At 51.5% G+C, this 21,490-nt stretch overlaps 2 protein-coding genes across 2 annotated transcripts in view; both read left to right on the forward strand.

Annotated features, from left to right (window-relative positions):
• The window catches only part of LOC144124401 (sodium channel protein type 4 subunit alpha B-like), a 32,878-nt gene extending 15,646 nt beyond the window's left edge, over nucleotides 1-17,232 (forward strand). The window contains exons 11-22 of the mRNA XM_077657027.1: nucleotides 468-831; nucleotides 2,177-2,337; nucleotides 3,040-3,216; nucleotides 4,042-4,217; nucleotides 5,016-5,235; nucleotides 5,474-5,554; nucleotides 5,987-6,030; nucleotides 6,716-6,836; nucleotides 8,446-8,613; nucleotides 12,658-12,777; nucleotides 16,162-16,422; nucleotides 17,143-17,232. Of these exons, the coding sequence (XP_077513153.1) occupies nucleotides 468-831; nucleotides 2,177-2,337; nucleotides 3,040-3,216; nucleotides 4,042-4,217; nucleotides 5,016-5,235; nucleotides 5,474-5,554; nucleotides 5,987-6,030; nucleotides 6,716-6,836; nucleotides 8,446-8,613; nucleotides 12,658-12,777; nucleotides 16,162-16,422; nucleotides 17,143-17,232 (1,983 nt within the window). The remainder of the gene's footprint in view (nucleotides 1-467; nucleotides 832-2,176; nucleotides 2,338-3,039; nucleotides 3,217-4,041; nucleotides 4,218-5,015; nucleotides 5,236-5,473; nucleotides 5,555-5,986; nucleotides 6,031-6,715; nucleotides 6,837-8,445; nucleotides 8,614-12,657; nucleotides 12,778-16,161; nucleotides 16,423-17,142) is intronic.
• A 126-nt stretch (nucleotides 17,233-17,358) lies between these two features.
• On the forward strand, nucleotides 17,359-21,007 carry LOC144123660 (sodium channel protein type 5 subunit alpha-like). The gene is made up of 3 exons (XM_077656455.1): nucleotides 17,359-17,533; nucleotides 18,259-18,413; nucleotides 20,621-21,007. The coding sequence occupies exons 1-3, from the start codon at nucleotides 17,381-17,383 to the stop codon at nucleotides 20,853-20,855; spliced, it is 543 nt and encodes a 180-aa protein (XP_077512581.1). The 5' UTR covers nucleotides 17,359-17,380; the 3' UTR covers nucleotides 20,856-21,007.
• Nucleotides 21,008-21,490: the final 483 nt, after the last annotated feature.

Below are 21,490 nucleotides of genomic sequence, written 5' to 3' on the forward strand. Positions count from 1 at the left end.
GAAGATGCATGCTATTGCGTCTTTGACCGATCTGGGGGCATAACTTACGTGCTTTTCTTCTCTTGATTTTGCGACATGTTAGAGAGCGCACGCCTAAGCTCAGTCTTAGTCCAGCTACCTTGAATGCAAAACCTTCAGCTGCAGTGGGAAGCATTTCTTACCTTGTTGATTTTGAACGCACTCGTTCTGTTATTAGGCCCCAGCTATTTAATGACGGTAGGCCTACGGGACAGTTGCAGTGATCGGCTTTTAGTGCCAAAGAAAGGGCCCACCTCGTGTGAAAGCAATTTGTCCTCGCGCCATTAAAATCTAATCATCATCAGCATCATGAAAATGGTGACCAGGAAATGAACCGGTTGTCTTCTGGCAGAAAACAACTGCAGTCGTCGTACCCTTGCTCAGTGCTGTGGCAGCCATGCATGTACACTACAAAGTAACCAAGCCGGCGCTCTACAATCGCGGTGCAGGTGAGGCAGCTTCGCTTCCAGCAGAGGCTGCGGCGCGGCGAGGGAGAGGCCCTGACGCGCGAGCTGGGTTTCGGCGCCTTCGCCGACATGGTGGCCGACGCGGACAACGCGGCGAACGCTCCGCCGCTGCTGCGGGCCGCCACGCGGGCTCCCAGCCGGGCCTCGCGGCCCACGCTGCACGACGACTACGCGATCGTCAAGAGACGGGAGACGCCGGCGGGAGTGGCGGTACGGCGCATTCCTTCGTTTGGTCAACGCTTCCTCGGCTCAATGCCCGATGCGCAGGAGGCCGCCGAAGTGGTCCTGCAGAGACAGCACCAGCAGCAGCTCCAGCAGCAGCCAGGCGCCCGACCGGACTTCCGAGGTGCAGTAAATAATTATTTACAATAATGTGTCGGTTAGTCAGCGCTTTGTTAATGTGCAAAGCGATGGATGCGATTTGAATGCTAGAAAACAAGTGAATCAAAGTAAAATAAAATGGCGGTCGATTTAGCGTGGTTAGGCCAAATGCGAATTAGGTTTTCACTTCGGTTTCGGTTTGAGCCTCGGTTTTCAAGGTCAAGCAGGCTTCAGACAAAGATCGGCGGAATTGAGCTTCGCTATGACGCGACAGCGTAAACGAGGCAATGCCCGAAAACGCGGAATTGATCACCCTCTACTCTGCATTCGCCGCTGCCCTGCGATGGCCGTGGCTCGCGAGGCCCCGGTTTCTCTGTCCGAGCAACTTAAATGTCACAGAGAGAGACTTCGGACAGACAAGCATCGGCACGGGGGGAGGTACCTCAAGGATATGACGCTATAGTTTTAATGGCTTAATGCGCATATGTGCGGAATAGGTGATCCTCTGCTTTACGTTCGTAGATAGCGGTGCCAGTCCAGGCACATTTTTACAGGGGTTAAGCGGGTGAGCCACTGCCCTGGCAGGTTCAAACACAGCCACCGGTGGGGCCTGTGAGAGTCGGTTTGCACTTCCCTGGCAACTTTTCGCGACCGATCAGTAATACAACTGCCATCTGCCACAGTGGGCAGTTTGCTCATAGCCAGGTGAACAACTTTTTCGAAATGGTGGGCAGTGGTGTCGCTGCGCCTAGTATTGCCGCGGAAATCAGTTTGACTGCCTCCACGTCATGAAATACACAAACGACGTCTGCATTTGCTGCATTAGATACGCGAGCGACGCTATTTTATAAATGTACAAGACCGGAGCGCCAACTCAACGAGCTTCCAAATGCATATTTTTGACATTCTATATTTCGAATCACATTTCCGATTGAGAAAATTAAAAGAAAAACTAGACTCTTCTTCGATGTTGTACGGCCTTCAGTTTGGCATTTTATTGTTGCCCTTTAAAATAAAAATGGAAAGTTTATTAGCTATATTTAATTAATGACTCGCTTAATTATAGAGTGATATCATGTAAATGATGTCCGCTATGCCGTAGGAGTCACTTGCACGAACCGCATTGATGTATCTCTCGAGAATTTTCAAAGAAAAATCTGTATTTAATAATTTGAAACACCCGGTATATTTTTGTCCTGTGAGCTGAGTGACGGTTGCACAGGTTCTTTACGCTCAAGCCAGTCCACGTCTCGAGTGCGGAGTGTACTCTCACGGCGTTCCCCAGCGTGCATTTTTAGGGAACTGAACTTTGAAGCAATAGCGATTTTTATGAAGGCTGTGTTGGCGGCCTCGCTCATTCTGCTGCGCAGCGGACTGGGCGACTATGCGGCTCGTGTGCTTGGAGATGGAGCAGAACCCGATCCTGGACCTGACCATCCACGCCCTGATCATCCTCAGCACCGTCTTCCTGGCCGTGGACGGGAGCTACGCAAACGCCGAGCTCAAGAGCGTCCTCACCTGGGGGAACATGGTTTGTAACTGCACCTCGGCTGCGCTTCAGCTTCGCACCAGAAGTAGTAGTGTAGCTTGCGCAGTTGTACCACATTCTGCATTTCTAGCCATGGGGCCTTAAGTCAGGATACGTCGAGGAATGCGCTTGTGACCGGAAGGGTGGCTTGTGCTACTGCGACCGACGGTCGCGAAGAGATGTCAACTCGGCTAATTAATTTGGCACAGGCGCTCACTGGCAGTGCCACACCCTGTCGGCGACTACCCAATCTTCCGCGTTTTGTCTGGCTTTCGGTTGGTCTGCGTTTAGCCATTCAAGGTGAACCAAATAGCCATCGAAAAAATTGGCGGTGCTTTAGCTGTGCTTAAACCTGGAGTGACGCGATAGCTACAGCTGGCCGAGTGGGACTTGCTGAGTTGAATTGTAAAGTCAGTCTTTCGCCGCTCCGCTTCGCTGGGCGTTCCTTCTTCATCTTCGTCCCACTTGACACGGCGCATGCGCACAGCTGTTGCAGCTCGGTTTCGCCGGCGCGCCGCGCCGCCAGCAGCAGCAGCTGCTCCGCACAACGTGGCTGGTCTCGTGACCAACCAGGTGACGAACCACGTGATCAGCCACGGCGCCACGCCGCCGGCAGCTGCTCCGCATCACTTGACCAACGCTGAAGGCTCTCCGCAATGTAGCTATCGCTACGAAATGCTCTGGCTCGCTCTGTGATCTGGGCAGGCGGCGAGCGTGGCCTTCTCCATCGACATGGCCATCAAGCTGACGGCGCGGGGCTGGTCCTTCTTCCACAAGAAGTTCTCGGTGCTCGACCTGGGCGCGGTGGTCTGCAGCATCACCTCGGACGTGCTGGTGCTGCTCCGCTACGAAGTGGGCGTCCGCATGCGCTTCCTCAGGCTGGTGCGTCCCTCGTTGGGGCTCCGTCTTGGACGAACTTGCCTATTGTGGCTGCTGCCAGTTACGAGCAGCTGAACTAGCCAAGTGGAACGAGTTGCTTGTAGTTTTCTTGTAATCAAGATGCCCGGCTGTGATTGCCTTCACAAGGAGCGAATGTGTCGCCGTTATGAATATCATCAAATTTACAGTCTACTTCTCCACATTCGCGGAAAAACGCACGAGGCTATTAGTAGCCAAGAGTGCGCTGTGAGATATCCCTGGGGCAGGGCGGCGAGATTGACTCGAAGAATGCCTATAGGACAGTTTTATATATGCATTCTTGCCTAGCTGATTAACGCATCGACTGAAGCGGAGGCGTCACAGGGGCGCGGGATAAATAAAGCTCGACGACCAGGCCGCTAAACCAACTACAACTGGTAGAGCATTTTTAAAATGGAAGCGCTGCCCTCGACAGAGCGACCTGGGGCAGAGAGCGCTAGTCCTGTTCGTCGTCTCCCTGTCACAGGTCGTTCTCCCAAAGTCAGCTCTTTCGGGCCGATACCGGATAAGGCGTACTCACGTCATTACCTTTTGACGCAAGCACTCAACTGTGCCTTATAGTAGTGGAGCGTTAAATTAGAGGTAAAGAAGCTCAACACTCAAACACCGTTGAGACCACCGACAACACCATTCCTCCGTGACCGTCTTGAAGCAGTCACTTTTTCACCGTTTTCCGTCCCTGCTAGCGTGGTGAATTCACGGCCTCTCTGGCGAGCTTACAAGAAACAGCTGCGCCCTGGAGCTGACGTTATCGCCGGAGTTGTCGGGGGTTTACAACACCTCACGCAGTTTCGGCTTGTGTACGTGGCCCGCACGTGGGACACGCTATTCTACATGCTCAACATGATGCTGTCGTTGCTGAAGCCGCTGCTCAACCTGCTGCTCGTCATCACGCTCGTGGTCGTGGTGTTCGCCGTGGCCGCCGAAGACATCTTCGACGGTTCGCAACGCGGACCAGAGTCGCGGTGAGGAGCGACCTCTACTGACTCTCGTCGAGGCGCCACCGAACTGCCAGTCGGGGACCACGCTTAAGAATAGTCGACCGAAAAGCGAATAAAGGAACCAAGCACAGCGTTCTTCGCAGAGTGATGACTAAAGGCTGGGCTGTGGATGGCGTGACGGGGAAACATTCTACTTGAAATTTGAGCAGTGCCGATATGGAGGCACCTGCGTTCATTTCCAGAATTGAAAAACCCAAAACACAGTACCAGTGGTGCTCACCCGTTTAACAGCTGGCTTCACAGTATTGCACTCATTAAGAAAGATTGGGCAAGAAATCAATAATAATAATTGGTTTTGGGGGAAAGGGAATGGCGCAGTATGTCTCATATATCGGCGGACACCTGAACCGCGCCGTAAGGAAAGGGGAAGAGGAGGGAGTGAACGAAGAAAGGAAGAAGGAGGTGCCGTGGAGGGCTCCGGAATAATTTCGACCACCCGGGGATTCTTAACGTGCACTGGCATCGCACAGCACACGGTAAAGGTCCCCAGTTGCAGCCTCCGTAGTAGAGGATGCAAGAAATCAAAAGATACAAAATAATATGAGCGACAAGTAACATTGCTGTACGCGTCCCACGAACGACCGAGTTCGCACTAACTATTTTGGGTTCTTCATGCGCTCTGTGTGCAGATTCATTCAGGGATTCTCTGGTGCACGCGCACTGGGAACTTAGGCTGGCTGGTCATGGCGCCGTTAGAATGCGCTGACAGTACTCGAGGCCCCGCTAACCGTGAGTGAGATGGCACGCGTGGCTTCTGCGCAGGTGGCACAGCAGCGACTTCCTGCACAGCGTGCTGCTCATGGTGCGCCTGTTCTGCGGCGAGATGTTCGAGCCGCTGCTGGGCTGCTTCCACGAGGGCCACGGGCGGCTCAAGTGCGTCGCCTTCTACAGCGTCGTCTTCTTCGTGGGCAACTACGTGCTGCTCAACGTGTTCCTCGCCTTCCTGCTCAGCAGCTTCAACGTCGACAGGATCGTCGAGAGGGTGCGAGAGGGGCGTTGTTCGCGCCCTTTGCTGGTGCTCCGTCTCAAGCGGTGCTTTCCTCGTGAGGACGACGCTATTTAGCTAGTTTTACACTGGGGGATGTACTTGTTATGTGCGTGCTTTTGCGTGTCTGCCTCTGAGATCGGTAACGAACAACGCACATAGAGGGGAGGGGGTGCGGTCTAGACTGCTCGGTCAGCTTTTATCGTTAGTTGTTCTCTTTCTCCTGCTGGTTCAGAATTCGCCCGGTGAGATCCTTTTCGAGAAGATGGTGTGCCGCTGCAAGTGCTGGTGCAAGACGACGTGGGATAAATTGTGGGTATGTCCCGCAAGGAATATGAGGCGATGGCGGAAAGCAAGTCACTTTCTTTCTTCGACTCTCACCAAAGCGAAAGCGATTGGTAATAGTAGGCGCTAATAATAATAATAATAATTGGTTTTTTGGGGAAAGGAAATGGCGCAGTATCTGTCTCATATATCTTTGGACACCTGAACCGCGCCTATAGGCGCTAGTGCTGACACGCCTTTTGCGGCAACACTTGGGTTTACTTGCCCAAGATTCATTCATCTCCCTGTAGCTGGCTGCCCTACAACGCTCTAAAGACCTGGCAGCTTAAGTAGAGTGAGCTACGGTTATATTCCCGGCTTGTTCATAAAGACAAATATAACAGATTAACGCAGTTCGCAAGGCGACTGTTTGTGCCCTAAGAAAACACTTGCACGCATTTGACGTTCTTCGACCGGTTTGCAGAAACCTTGCGCGGAATGGATCTGCGCACTTCCCGCATCGGAAAGGTGAGTGGCGCAACCTTTCATCTGGACGTAGCTTTGGTTTCGCTTCCAGGTTTGAACTCAAATATAAATTCTATAGGTGCAGTCGTTTATCCACCGTTGATATACCTACCATACCTTACATTCATTCGACCACCAGCATCGGGCCGAATATCGAGCAGTCACTCCATGTACTACGTGCTGGTACGCCAGTCGGGGGAGTGCAAGCTAAACTGTATGGGTGGTTGCCATAGTATTTAAACCTGTTTCGTTTGTTGCCATAAAAACACCCTTTTATTGTAAAACTCAAACAAAAAAAATTTTGAGAGGAAGCCCGCACCAAACTAGAGGTTATTGCAAGCAAAACCAATTGAAAATAAAAGAAAAGGGGCCAACACCCGAGAGAAAATTTAAGAAAAAACCAATTAGGACAAAAAAAAGCACAAATGACGGCCGGGCAAAGGTGACCATCGAGGAGACAAAGAGGCTGCAGTGTTATTCTAGAAACGCGGGTGTACACGCCATCCGTCTTCATTAAAAGGCGCGGTGCATGCTGGCGCAAGGGAACACGGACTGTGAACAAGAATAGCGAGTGTCGTCATTCTTGCTCACTGGCCGAGTCCGCTTGCGACGGCACCACGCCTTTTAGTGAAAAGCGGCTCGTCCAGCTGGCGACTGTTGCAAAAATGCCCTCCGCTGATCTACGCAGGCCTGGGGGATTGGCGGGCTACGCCTGGCTGGCAGCTCAGCGCCAAGCTCAAGCCCTGACCAGCCACCGCGCGTTCCGGCTGCTCGTGGCGCTCCTTATCGTTCTCAGCAGCATCGTGCTGGTGAGGCAAGCCGGCCCCGTTCTTCGGCCCCAGAGCCAGCGGGGGGTCCACAGTCGTTCGTTTCATATGACGGGCTCTACACCGCCCTCTACCTCCTTTGGTGCATGTCACTAGTTTTACAGATATATCACCGTCTTGCAGCGAAGCCGTTTGCATGATGAGAATGCTTCAGTCCCTGCCACCCTAAACTAACTTGCCATTTAGATCTACGCTGCTCTGCTTTACTCTCCGAGGAGCCTTGCGAGATACCAATAGCGGCATTCATCTCTATGTTGGGAATTGAACGCACTTGACTGTATATCGAAACAGGCTAGAATCCATGTTTAGCATTCATTTTAATGCGAAAGCATTGTATGGCTCGTCGGCAACGAAACCCAGCGTCGTTGACAGCAGAAGTGGTCACCAAAAATCGCACATGACGTCACCGTGGTATCAAGGAAAAAATATCCGAAAGTGCGGTTAATTGAACCCAGGCGTCTCAGACTGCGGGGCGGGCACGCAAAGGCCGCAAAGCCGCGTTGTTTCTTGGCGAACAAAGGTGAACCAAGTATATACGTTGGCTTACGACTGTATGCTAATGAGTGGGTGTGTCATTAGAAAGGAAGAGAGATTTTTTAAATAGGAAAATCGGAAAATAAAAAGGAAATAATAATAATAAAACAATGCTTTCGCATTCAAAGCACGTAAGTGGTCTTAGGTACCCGCCGTAATTTTATTGTCGTTTATTACCTTAGGATCGCTTTGCGCACCTTCGGTACGCTACTGCGCGATGGCTGGGCTGAATTTGCAGGGCGCTCTCTTGAAAAGATGGTTCGGCAGGGAATAATTTCTCCTGAAATGCATGGCCGCAGTTAACACCAACACGGACGCTCTTCTTGTCCTCAGGCTGAAGGGAAGGGATAAAGAAGGGAGTGAAAGAAGGAAGAAAGAGGTGCCGTAGTGGAGGGCTCCGGAATAATTTCGACCACCGGGGGATCTTTCCGCCACCCATCTATGAACACTCACTATGTGTGAACACGAACCTCAAGTGCTATAGTACTGTCGTGCATCTAATAATAATAATAATAATAATAATAATAATAATTGGTTTTGGGGGAAAGGAAATGGCGCAGTGTCTGTCTCATATATCGTTGGACACCTGAACCGCGCCGTAAGGGAAGGGATAAAGGAGGGAGTGAAAGAAGAAAGGAAAAAGAGGTGCCGTAGTGGAGGGCTCCGGAATAATTTAGACCACCTGGGGATCTTTAACGTGCACTGACATCGCACAGCACACGGGCGCCTTAGCGTTTTTCCTCCATAAAAACGCAGCCGCCGCGGTCGGGTTCGAACCCGGGAACTCCGGATCAGTAGTCGAGCGCCCTAACCACTGAGCCACCGCGGCGGGGCTTCGTGCATCTTAAGATGCATTTTTTTTAATGTTCATGCTTCTGACAAAAACGCATTTGTTGCCCTTTGTTTCTCTAAACGACCGCGTCTGGTGGCACTTTCCTTTTGGAAGATAAAAAGCGACAAACAAATGTGACACACTCGCGAGGCATTGCCTCAAGGTGCTGCAACAAGGCTACTTCCGACAGGCTCTGCTGCATCAGGTGCTGTGATGCGCGCGCAGTGCCTGGACGGGGGGCGGCGCACGTCCAAGGTGCGTGGCCGACTGGAGCTGGCCAGCTCACTGCTCACCGTGCTGCTCAGCGTGGACGTGGCCCTGGTGCTGGTCGCCAAGGGACCGCACGCCTACTTCTCCTCCGGGTGGCACCTGCTCGACTTCTGCGTCCAGTCGGTACGCACCGATGTTTCTTTCGCCTGGGTCACCCCCAACGGTCTACCGGTCGCTTACTGACATGCTCTTCGGTTCTCTGGCGTTACTGCTGCTGCATTGTAGGAGGGGGCAGAGCTTCAACGCCTTTCTGAGATTGGGCAGCGTTGTGGCAGCTGCAGAGCCGGTCGCAGCTAAAAGGAGCGAAATTCGCCACGCAGATCTGTCAAATCATGGACACGCAGTGGTACTGATTGGAACCCGTTGGTCGGTGAATCAGAATAAACGGCGACACGATATCACGCAGTGCGCCGGCCAATCGTGGACAGGTCTTGCATGCGACCGCCGTCGTGATTTTGGCCTCAGGTTAACCATAGCTCCAGCTATAGCTTTCACGACGCCGCGATCTTTTCGTGGTGCGGAGTTTGCTGGCAACATTTCAGTAGTACTGTTTTTTCCTGCCATCAAAGAAAAGGGCAAAGGAGGTGGGGATAATAATAGCGGCGCGGTTGGCGGAGTTTTAAAAGAATGCTCGAACACCAACAGCGGGGCACGCGCATTCACGACAGCCTCGCTTGTGTGAAACGGGCGGTGGATGGCTGACTCCTGTTGGTAGGTCGTCACAATAGATTTCGGAAAAACCGCCGTGACTAGTGGGGCCGCGAAAGTAGGGCGAAACCTCGCTAGTCAAATTTTATGGCATGCCCACCCCGAACCATCACCTGGATGAATTCCGTGAAGTTTCAGCGATCGAAGTGGCGAGGAGAAAAATATCAGATAACGAATGGAGTGGCGGCGATGGAAGAAAGAGGGAGAGAAGCTGTTGCCGATATAGAGATTGAAAGGAGGGATAAAAAAATGGCTGTGGCTTAGCTTGGTTAAGCCTGGTGATTGCGAAGCAATTTTCTTCGAACGCTCTTGTCTCTGCTGGGGTGTTTCTTCTGCACGCTGTTTTCTTCGCTTTTCGTTTTCCTTCTCTCGAAACGCACGTTCCTTCTCGAGCCGCTGCTGCCGGTGTTTCTTGGACACGCCTCTGCCGTTGAGTCGCGTTCTGAACTAGTAGAAGGAGACTCACTGTCGGGCATAATTTCTTCCTTTGCTTCTGCTGTTTCCACAGAGGAGGTTGCACGTTGTCGCCGAGCTGCATACTGGGCACGCCGCTTGGAAAGTCGTTCTTCTTCCGTCTCCGTAGCTCGCTGATGCTTCCTCTTTGCATTCTGCCGAACTGCCTTGTTCGTAGGCACCATCGTAACATCTGGCTGTATGACTGCCTTGGCGAGAGGAGCGGAGCTGTTTTATACAGCTGGTGTGACGTCACTCTGACCGTAGCGACCCTGGTGAGAGGAGCGGGAGTTAGGCCGCCGTTGGTGGCTACCGCCTCGCCTCGCGACGGCGTGAGATGGGGCCCCGTTTTTACACAGCTGGTGTGACGTTACACCGACCGTAGCGCCCCTGGTGAGAGGAGCGGGAGTTAGGCCGCCGTTGGTGGCTACCGCCTCGCCTCGCGACGGCGTGATGGGGCCCCCGTTTTTACACAGCTGGTGTGACGCCACACCGACCGTAGCGCCCCTGGTGAGAGGAGCGGGAGTTAGGCCGCCGTTGGTGGCTACCGCCTCGTCTCGCGACGGCGTGAGATGGGGCCCCGTTTTTACATAGCTGGTGTGACGCCACTCTAGGTCACGTGGTGTGACGTCACGCAGCGAGGTCACGACGCTAAAGGTCAATGGTGCCTACCACCGCCTCGCCACGGAACGGGCTGAAGTGCGACCTAAAGTAGTATTGCTTCGCAATAAAAAAACACTGGCCAGGAAAGACAGAAGGAACGGGAAACAAGAAAGCAAAAGGTCAGCCAAAGGACAAAGAAGACAATAGAGGGGAGAAAAGTGAAGGAACGCTGGTGCGGACAGAGAACCAGAAAAAATTGGAGGAGACACTTAAGCTCCGCCTCAAGTGTCCGACGGGGTAGCGTTAATTGGTTAATTTCCACATATGCGGAATTCTCGAGCTTACATTTATAGATCGGCGGGAGTCCTCATATCACTACTGGCGCAATGATGCAGCGGTCAAGCGATGCGCCACACAGCCCTGCGATGACAGGTGCTGTCACCGATGGGGCTTGTGAGACCCAGGTGGCTGTTCCCGAGCAACCACTCGCGACCAATCATTAATTTACTGCCACCTGCCGCCTGCCGCGGTGGTCAGTGTGCTCACAATCCGGGGCACGTATTGATGACGTCACAAGGCCACATTACCTAGGTAGCCCAGCTATATTGCTTCTCCGAGGATTTTTCGCTCACAACGCCGACGACGCCGGATTTTCTGAGGAACGGGAGCGTTAGCGCTGTTGCCTTAAAATCTGAATCTATATCTGCTCGGCAGGCTTTGAAATCTTCCAGGCGCGCGCAGCGATGCCTCCCGCCGCGCACTATCAAAGCCGCGGATGCTATTGGCCATGCGAGCCGGTCTAATCGGTTCTCTGCCTCCGAGGTGCTGCAGCTCGGCACCGAAGGCGAGAGGGAGCTCTGCCAAGATTCCCCCTGCGGGCGGTGGGTGAAACAAAGTAACGCGCGTGTGGCGAAGCAGCTGCCGTGCCATAGTGCTAGTGCGGCTGCCCAGTTGTGCTCACCGGTAAGCCGATCGGCGGCCGACGAAACCTCGCAGTGGTCGGAGGGCGAACCTCCAACTTGCGGAGCTGCCGACTTGGACGAGGCTAGGAGGAGCGACAGCGTAGGAAGCTGCTTACGCCCATTGCTTAACTTTCATATCACTTCATTTCATTACCGTAGGGGTCCCTAAAGGTGCATTACACGGGCGGAGAAGCATCATAAAAGCGTCAGGGCACTGTCATCACAAGTTAACAGTTACAGTTATTCGAGAACAAATAAAAAGGCATTCTTTTGTTTTTCAGCAACACGCAAGAATAAGAGTTGGCGTGGTGCACACACGTAACATAGACACGCAGTAGTATATATGCAGCAGGGCAACAACAGACGTACAAAATAAAACTATTTTATGATTTTATCGTTTGAGTAAGGGCTATAGATCTGTTTTCTCAGTTGCATGTCTAGAGCTGAACCATACAGCCGACAGTATGTGCCAGTGCACACAAAGGAGATTCAACACATCAGGCGAACTCTGTCCTGTGCACTCAAGCGAACAAATTTTCAGAGTATTTGTCCTTTTCCTTTCTCCTTATTTTCGAGAAAGATGTTCAAGCGCGAACATGAAGAACAGAAAAGGATGGCGAGGAGACGATGTCATTTTGTGGGAAGGAACTTTACTCACCTGCTGCAAGAAGCAGAGCATGCGTGGCAGGACCAAAATGGGGTGGTAATTAGGCGGCATTGGCGGCTCATTGCAGTCAGTGGAGGAATCCAGGCCATGCAAAGCAATGGTCTTAATGTGAGCATTATTTGGCTAGCTTTGCGTCCGGGGCTGATGCCATTCTTGCCTCGCACACCGCCGCGAGTTCGCAGTCTTAGTTTTGCCTTGGTTTCGTGTTGGTTCAGTCTTTCGACTTCGCCGTACACGGCAAACTCGAAACTAGCGCCATCTATAGAGGTTGTGAGTGCCCTCCTTATAAATGTGTCTTCGGACAATATATGGGCTTTGTCTACAAGGTGTATAGACTGTCTGGTTATTCTTATAGACTAACTATAAGCATTTCATATATTTATGCCATTATATTTTCAATAGACCTTTGTCTACAGTCAGTTGTAGACATCTATTAGACCATCAGTAGACAATTATCTGTAGAAAATCTGTAGATTTGTAGCCTTACACTTTTAGTAGACCTTTGTCTGTAGACGGTTTAAAGACTTCAGTTAGATCTCCAGTACAGACTTTTGTGTAGACTATAGACTGCCTGCAGGAACTTTATTTCGTAGTTTACAATTCAAGGACAGTTCTTGCAGACATCTTTAATAAAAAATTCCTACGCCTGAAAACATTGTGTCGCAGTAATTTCCAAAACTGCAAAACAACCTGTATTAGGTGTAGGCAGATTTCCTTTTTGTCACAATGAGGAGTCGCGCGGCCGATGGTGCCTCGCTGCGGCTTTGTTTGCAGACTTCGCTGCTCTACGAGGTGCTCGACGTGGTGGGTGTGCAGAGCTCGGTGACCGACGTGCTGCGGGCCACCCGGGCGTTGAGGCCGGTGCGCATCGTGTCCCTCCTGCCGGGAATGAAGGTGCGGTCCCCTACAGTCCGGCCGTAGCTGCCTGCTGAAGGTCGATCGAGCCTGCGGTGTTTCAATGTATAAACCAAACGGTCGTGTACCCAATCAGTTAGCCGCCAAATGAGCCGTTTAACAAGCTGGCCGCTTAGTCATAAAATCGATCAGCCGTAATCAACAGCATAAAATGAAATCAAATGTGTCGCTGAAACAAACAAGAGCGCCACTAATAATAGATTTAACCTACCGCCATGTCACAACACTTATGGTGAAAGGCTATTAGAAATCAGCGGTTCCCATATATGTTATGAGGCTCCTGATGGCATCAAATTCAAAAATAATTTTTCGGTCTTGTTAAAAACACCTTCTTTTTGTCTATCCGGAACTGTGGGACTAAATATGCTTGTGTTTGGTTTTGTGCATTTGTAAACTTATTTTTCTCTTGTCTCTTTCACTCGCCATTTTTTTTTTTCAGAATCTTTCTGCGTTTTACACATACGCAATACCGTGATTGTAGTATTTAACGTCTTTTGTGTACTTGTTGTTTGAATGTCTGTCATTTCTTTTGTGAATATCTTGTATTCGGACCTTTTACTAGCCGAGCTGACTATGCGCCCAATCAAGTTTGTAGGTATTAAATTCACAAAATAAAAATGAGCGAGCGAGCGAGAGAGAGAACGTGTCGATTAGTTAATTCGTACTTCGATCATTCATAGTCGATCACTTGGCTTGGCAACCGACAAATAGATCAGTCGGACAAACAATGAGTAAGCACTGACTAATCCATGACACCCTTCGTGTGTGTTCGCGCCTTTACGCTTTTTGTTAGCTTCATTCACGTATTTGTTTTTCGCACTCGTCGTGAAGGCAGAAGTATTTCCCTGAACTGTCACAGCGACCAACGAGTGGTGTAGCTTATGTACGATTAGGAGTATAAGCAGGAGCCTGGCGCATAAGCGATGGCCGTTATCATTCGCCAATCACCGCCAACCGCTCGTGTAGCTTGCATAACCTTCAACTTCTTTTTATCCCTGCGAGGTCACCACTTCGCTCAGCCAGCAGTTTCTTTTCTACTTCTTTCCCATTGCTCCATTGTTGTTTGCACGCGACAGCATGCCCCTGAGGGGCAACCAGGCACCGCCGTCCACGCCAGCTAATTAGTACCGAGCCTTTTTAATAGCTCATGCTGAAGCAAGAGAACCAGAGTGCGTGCTCAGAGATAAAGACACGCACACAAGTTCCGTCGTTTTCTTTTAGGAATGTCTATGGACATCGCAGCATTCACGAGACAGATCTCTGGGCAGGGACATCATAAGCCTTCACTGGTGACGTCAGCAAAAGGGATTTGATGCACACATTCATGTAAGGGCCGTGCTCGTGTAAAGACCTCTAATTAGCGAAAAGAGTTGGGATGTGTATGTTTACGGCAGACAACAGCGCGTGTCCCGACCTGTTTCTCCCCTTCAGTCCGTGCTCCCCCAATTTTATTTAGAAAGTTGGCAACGAGCAATTGTGTTTCAGATATCCGAATTTCCTAGCGCGGCGTCACACACAGGAAGCGACAGACGACAAAATAACCTAGCCTTATGAACGGTACGATTAATTTGCACAATGTTTTCGATGTTGAAGCGAACAGAAAAGCCGTCTCGCACCGACTGTCGCGTGTCTCACGTGCGAATCGTAGCTTCAAACCGCTAGAGCTTGACTGCGGTTGAGTGCCAGATCGCATTTCAGGAACACGCACATGTCACCGGCTTTATTGTCATTCGGAATAATTTCGGTGACGCTGCGTGTGCCAATTATTCAAATACCAGCCAGGATTATTGCCAGTGGTCACCGCCGGTCGTCGCAACATCCGAAATTTCAACGCGTTCTCCGCCACCGTTTACACTTGTTGAGGATAAATTATAGCCAGTTAGCATTTCTATTCTGATATCACGTTATGTGTTTTTTCGTTGTATTTGTTTCATTATTTGCTATTTTTATTTATTTACTGCACCCCCCCCCCCCCTCCATATGTAATTTCCTCAGTCGCGAGGGCCCTTAGGGGTATTTTGTATAAATAGAATAGAGTACACCAGGAAGCTGTTTTAAATGCGAGTCGTCGCACGCACTGGGTGCGCATACTATAGGTTCCACTGTAGACTGAAACGTTGGTCGTAAAAATGCCGCTTTCGTTTAGGACTCGCCCGTCAAAACCTCAGCAATTTACACGATTCTGCGAGGTATTACCACAAAGAGCCAGCGAGTGATTTACTGCGTCAGCGGTAAAGCACTCGGTGCTCCTCTTCTTCGTCCGTCGTCTCTGTTCGCGCTGTATTTTTCTTTTAAAATGAACATAACCCAAATTTCCATCCTACTGTAGCGGCCTCGTCATGCGAGAACGCCGTGACGTCTCCTCCAGAACACCCTGCGGTGGCTGCACCTAAAGGAACCCACTGGTAAAAATTCGTCTCCCATCTAAGAGCCTCCTCCGACCCAGCCATCCATGTCCCACCCTCCAGAAGCTCGTACCCGCCACTCACGATAAGCCCACCCAACAACGGAGCAAAAATCAAATTAGACGCAATGGGAAGGCTGTCAATATAACATCGAACTGCACAACCTATAATGCTGATTCAGATTTATCGCATAGCACAGTATGACGGCCTGCGGATTTTTAGTGCATGCATGCGCGTTAAGGCAACGGCGCTGACGTCCGCAGAAATAACGCTTTTGTTCACCGGCCCAGCGCAGGAAATGGAAAGGCGCGCTCACACTAGCGGGAAGCTTCCCGCGCCGGCACAGCGTCAACGTCGACGCTGCCGCGCAGCTCCTCGGAATGACGCTCACACTACGCGCGTTTTCTCGCTGTGGTTGTCTTGGAATGTGGAGAGAGGAGGCGCTGAGGGAGGACCCGAACGAGCAGAAAGAGAAGGGGATAGTCACGTGACACTAGAGAAGACTGGAAAGCGCACCCTGCTAGCTCCCCTCCCGTCGCCCTGGCAAAGCAGACGCCGAGCGCCCCGGCCGGCCGGGCCGGCCGGACGCGCGCAGCCTCCGCCTCCGCCGACGGGGTCACTGAACTGGGACCGACGTCACGGTTCACGGTCGGCGCCCATTGGCTGTTCTGTCACCGGCACGGGAAAAATAGGTACCGAACCCATCGCTCCGCGGGACGGGAGAGCAGGCTGTCCGCGGGAGAAAAACCGGCTTGGGCGGGAAGCGGCACGCGGGAAACGCCCGGCGTTGCGCGTTTTCCCGCTAATGTGAGCGCCCCTTAACGTTTCGACAATACCTGACAAAAAAACATTTGTACGACGGGTGTCACATGCGTCGCAGCTGTTGTTGCCTAACGTATACATAGAAAAGGCAGCAGCAGCAGCACGGGGTGCTTATATAAACGACTGGTGCACACAGCTGCTCGTAGACGCGCTGGCCTCGTCGGTGCCATCCATCGGCAACGTGCTCGTGGTGTGCGCCTTCATCTGGGTCATCTTCGGCGTGGTGGGCGTGAGCATGTTCGCGGGCCGCCTGTGGCGCTGCCTCGACTCGCGGGGCCAGCTGGTCGACCCGGCGCTGGTGCCCGACCGTGCCACCTGCCACATGTTGGGCTTCGCCTGGACCAACCAGCACGTCCACTTCGACAACCTCGCCGAGGCCTCGCTCGCGCTGCTACAGGCATGGCTGTCGCGTTATTCGCGCCCTCTACATTTCGGAGTAGCCTGTTAACGAAAACGTAAAGTTGGAAATTATGCTGTTATTATTAATAGATGTTACATTAGTATTAAAATAATAGCTCATAAAAGATTAGCATAAAAGCAGACTTTCTTCAGCTAAGGAGAGCTTGACAGGTTTCGCTCGTTTCTGCGTTATTTGAAATCATTGCGTTGTTTTAAATTTAATCCGCACTAGGGGGATTTCCTTGGCAGCATTCGCATTGGTCATGAATCGCTTGTACATCGAGTTGTGAATCGTTTTGGCGTCGCCCTGCCGTCTGCTAACCATCGTCTTTAGCTGAGGTAGTAGGTCGACTGAAGTAGCCTGACGGTGATGCTGGGATCGATGACTGCACCAGGAATTTTTTTTTTTCGAAATACGACTGCCAGTAAAGGCTATGCAGCTCTTTTAGTACTCGGGTCAAGTTAATGGCAATCATTTCACTCGTGCCGCGGACTTGCGGTACAAGCGCGATCAGAATCAAAATTGGGCATCAGTGAATGAGGAGCTGTTTTCAGAATTTGTATTGCTGAACTAAACGAAACAGTAATTTCATATTTTAGTCTATTACGATACACACGCCGCCTATAACGTAATTCAAAGAGAACGCGTCTTAAGCAATTCCTTAGTCCGAATCAACACAGTATATTCCCTTTACATAACGTTTTTTCTTGTGTGTAGCTTCTGCCTCGAGCCCATTCCGAAGGCCGTACCCCGTGGCTGAGTGGACAGGCGCATGCGTGCCACTACAGTTGTCGTGCCAGCACATAGTTGTCCGGCAACGCATGCAGTAATCGGAAACACCACTGCCAGCCCTCTCTCTTTCAGCGGCGGCCGTCTTGTCGTCGATAGACGCAACCCATCGCCGACTGCGCAGGTGGCGACGTTCGAGGGCTGGATCGAGGTGGTGGAGAACGTGATGGACATCGAGGGCGTCGACCGGCAGCCCCGGCCGGAGGCCAACATGTGGTCGCTCCTCTACTTCGCCATCTTCCTGGTCATCGGCGCGTTCCTCGTGTTCAACCTATTCGTCGGCGTCGTCATCGACAACTTCTACGCCAAGAAGCGCCAGGTCAGCCTCTCGCCGTGCTCCGCTGACTGTCGCGAACCTTCTCCCAAGCGCACGCAAAAGGAAGACTGCGCAAATCAGCCGAGCACAATTAACAGCAATCAGTATTTCCATCTAGGCTTGGTTATTAGGTCATATAAAATGCCATCAATGGTACACCACAACCGTGTCATCACCGAGGTATCGCGGCCGCCAAAATACTGAATCCATCTCCCATGGACGGCCATATTTGCTTTCGAGATGGGGATGATGATACAGCGCGGGCTGCCGCCGAGTGTTGCAGCCTGTACTGCACCGCAATCTTTTCAGGATATTAATTTGTGCTCATTTTGTTTGTTTCGTTTAGGAGAGAACTCGGATTAATAACATCGTAGGTGAACTCGGGGGGGGGGACAATACGCTGTGCATGTGGTGTCGAGAAAAGAAAGCCGATTGTCTCTTAGTGCAACAGAGTGGGTTCCAAGAGAGTTAACTGCAGGCAGGAGGCGACGGGGAGTCTGGCCGGCGGATCAGGTGAGATAGTTTGCAGGGGATAGGGCGGCCGCAGCCGACGCAGAACAGGGTTTCTTCGAGATCAATGGGAGAGGCGTTTGTCTTCAAATGGGCGCAGCTGGCCTGACTGTGCTGATTTTGGTTGTCTGCATAGAAATAGCATGATTTGTCGAAGCGAATCACTGCGCAAGGAGCGGATGAAAGACCGGAGAAAAAAAAAGGTTGACGTATCGCAGCTCGAGGAGGACCGGTCCGAGCCGACGGCCAGCGAGGGTCAGCGCCGCTACGCGGCCTCTCTGCGGCGCCTGCTCGCACAGAGGCCCGTCAGCCTGGTGGCCAGGCCGGCCGACAAAGTGCGGGGCTTTCTCTACGATGTCGCCGCCAGCAGAGAGTGAGCCTTCCTCATCTAGGGTCTCTCGGGAGGGCGCGGTTTCGACCCGGGTAGCGGTGGTCGCATTTCAGTGGAGTATAAATTCATAAACATATCGTGATCCTTACCCGCCTCGGTGGCTCAGTGGTGACAGCGTTCGGCTACTGAACCAGAGCTCCCGGGTTCGAACCCGACCGCGGCGGCCACGTTTCGATGGAGGCGAAACGCTAAGGCGCCCGTGTGCTGTGCGATGTCAATGCACGTTAAAGATCCCCAGGGGGTCGGAATTATTCTGGAGCCCTCCACTATGGCACCTCTTTCTTGCTTTCTTCTCTTAGTCCCTCCATTATACCTTCCCTTACGGTGCGGTTCAGGTGTCCAACGATATATGAGACAGATACTGCGCCATTTCATTTCCCCCAGAACCAATCTTCTCGTGATCCTTATAAATCCGGAGCACTGCACTACGGCTTGTCTAGCCCACGGCGTTTCCCTGGAAATAAGAATTCATTATTGAAAACGTTGGCTGTTCGAAGAATTTTTGAGCCAAGCATGAGGAACCTATACTACTCAGCACTAAACAAATAAGACAAACCCGCCAAGGATTTCACTGTGGCCAAGATTAAGCGTAAAGAAAGGTAACAACAAGTTTGCAAGAAAAGGTGAATTTTATGGTGATTTCTTTACTATAAATCAGAATGACTTTTGGATATCATATTCCAAGAGGAAGACTAGTTAGAAAATAGGAAAAAGTGTGGTTGTCAATTATAATTGTGAAGCAATCATTAGTTGAATGTTCAAATTTTGTTCCCTTCCATACTTTAGGTACTTTTACATCTGTCCATCGAAACATCGACTGGCCTTTTTGGTACTTGCCTGAACATTTCTTCAGACTTGGTGTAAAGTATTGCGCAAAATGTAACACTTTTCCCGCGCCCCCTTTTTTTTTTCGGGTAGCGCAATACCTTTCTTTTCTTTTGGTGTCTAAAAGTTGGCAGTGAACACTGCACGCCCGTGCTGGAGCTGAGTTCTCTAAGGCACTGGCCTCGAAATCCACACGAAAACCGCTTCCGATTTCTGATATCCCCACTAGCCCCAAGAAGCAGCACGCTCTTTAGCTGCGTACGCGGACGAACCACTTTTCAGTATAATCTGAATTTCCAGGCGATAGATAAAATTCAGATGAATAAAACAATTGCACTTCGTTGTATGTGGGGTATCACGTACTGCTGTAACCACTTGTGCTGTCGAAGAGAACGTCAAGAGGACGTAAGTGACTGAGGTGAGAATGCTTTGTGGGCTGCGTGGAGAAAAAAGTGTCGTTTAACGTCCTGCAGCGACACGTTGGCTATGAGGGACACCGTAGTGGAGGGCTCCGGATTAATTTAAACCACCTGAGGTTCTTCAACGTACACTGATATCGCAAAGCACACGGGCGCTTTTTTTTTACATTTTACATTTTGTTTCCATCGAAATACGGCCCCGCAGCCGGAAGGATTGAGTACGGAATGACTCTATAAGGAGCGTGGTTAAGGTTTCGAGCAGAGGAGCGAAGCTGCGGGAGACAGTGCTCAGGTAGTTTGATGATGCGATGAGGAGGGTATGAGGATCATGCCGGGAGAAGGCTGTTATAGAGGTGGGCATGGAAGCAAGCAGAGTGCGGGGACGACCAAAGAACAGATGGATCGAGAGAACATGCGGAGATACTAAATCTTCGGGAGAAGACAGTAGAGACAAGCGCGGATATGAAGAAGTGGAGGATACTTGTTCGAAACAGCCACCCCAAAAAACAAATGGGATAAGCTGGGATAAGATAAGATAATGGCATAAGAAGTATTTTCCCAAGAGGAATCAGCAGCAACTGCCCTTAATATTTTTAGATATCATTCCGTTTTCCGTGCCACGGATGAGGCGAGGATATTCCGGAAGTCGAAGATTTCAGTGGCCTTAGTTACCTTTTTTTCCAGCGCTTATGGGCATCGTGACGGTAACGGGACAACGAAGGAAAAGCGTGTCGACAAATTCTTCGGTCGCCAGCAGCGAAGCGAAGCAGAGCTCAGTGGCCAGCGGCGGGACTGAATGGGCAAATCCGTTGCGGAGAACCATTCAGGGTGTCGGGAACCTGTTTGTGCGCTGGGCAGGCCGGCAGGGAGCTTGTTGACACGTCGCCGCGCGCGCTTCCGGCGGAGGCACACCGAATTAAGCGAGGCCCTTCCGTTGTCTCGCAGGCTGGCCGTGGCGTCGGCGGCGCTCGCTCTGCTCAACGGCGCGCTGCTGGCGTCCGAACGCCACGAGTGGAACGGCCGGCAGCGGTCGGCGCTGGGCCGCGCGCACCTCGTCTTCTTGGGGGCGCACGCGGCCGAGCTGCTTCTTCGGGTCGCCGCTGCGGGCGCTTCTTTCTTCGCTGCCAAGTGGAATCAGTTCGAGCTGTGCACCCTGGCGCTCTCCCTGCTCGGTCAGTGAACACGCCACGACGGATCACTTTCCATGCCTTGCGAAAAGAAAGGCGGCACACGGCGTCACTGACAGCCCAATGTCTCCCTAAGTCTGAAACACCGAGGCTGCTGCTGGGCGCCATATCTGACGTTTATTTATTAATTAAATGACTCTCTTTTCAAGAGAAAGCCGTATAAACTGATAGGGATGTCTTCCTGATGGTCTGCTGCAGCCTCTGAGTTACTCAGTTAGGCCTGAAAGAAGAATAACAACAACGAGGAGGAGAAAAAGAAAATAAAAGATAACAGCGTTGATGAAATACATGGGCGTCGATGGGAGGTCTCTGTAATCATACAGGACATTAACAACCTGCGTCATCTGCCGGACGGCAGTAGCGAGCACTGCGTATCTCAGTGGACATGTTTTCCCTTGTAATTGGAAGATAACTTCACAGTGCGGCGAGATATGCTGTGCGAACATGTTAATTGAATTTGATAATCTTCCTGCTCGGTGCAAAAATTCAGAGGGAACTTTAGCGATCTAAAGTGCTCGATGCGAAAGCCTTCGGCCAAGGTGAAATTTCGGGGGAGGGGGCAATTTGGGGGCGACCTGGGCCAAATTTGGGGGTCACCATGGTGTTCGCCGTAGTCGAATTAGGCTGG

Source organism: Amblyomma americanum, chromosome 3, assembly GCF_052857255.1.
Source record: "Amblyomma americanum isolate KBUSLIRL-KWMA chromosome 3, ASM5285725v1, whole genome shotgun sequence".
NCBI lineage: Eukaryota > Metazoa > Arthropoda > Arachnida > Ixodida > Ixodidae > Amblyomma > Amblyomma americanum.

Bases quoted from the DNA above. Each gene is read 5' to 3' on its own strand.
- LOC144123660 (XM_077656455.1), top strand. From the start codon at position 17,381: ATGGACATCGAGGGCGTCGACCGGCAGCCCCGGCCGGAGGCCAACATG. The intron at 17,534-18,258 runs GTCAGCCTCTCG...GACGTATCGCAG, and splicing joins TCTACGCCAAGAAGCGCCAG to CTCGAGGAGGACCGGTCCGA. The intron at 18,414-20,620 runs GTGAGCCTTCCT...GTTGTCTCGCAG, and splicing joins GATGTCGCCGCCAGCAGAGA to GCTGGCCGTGGCGTCGGCGG.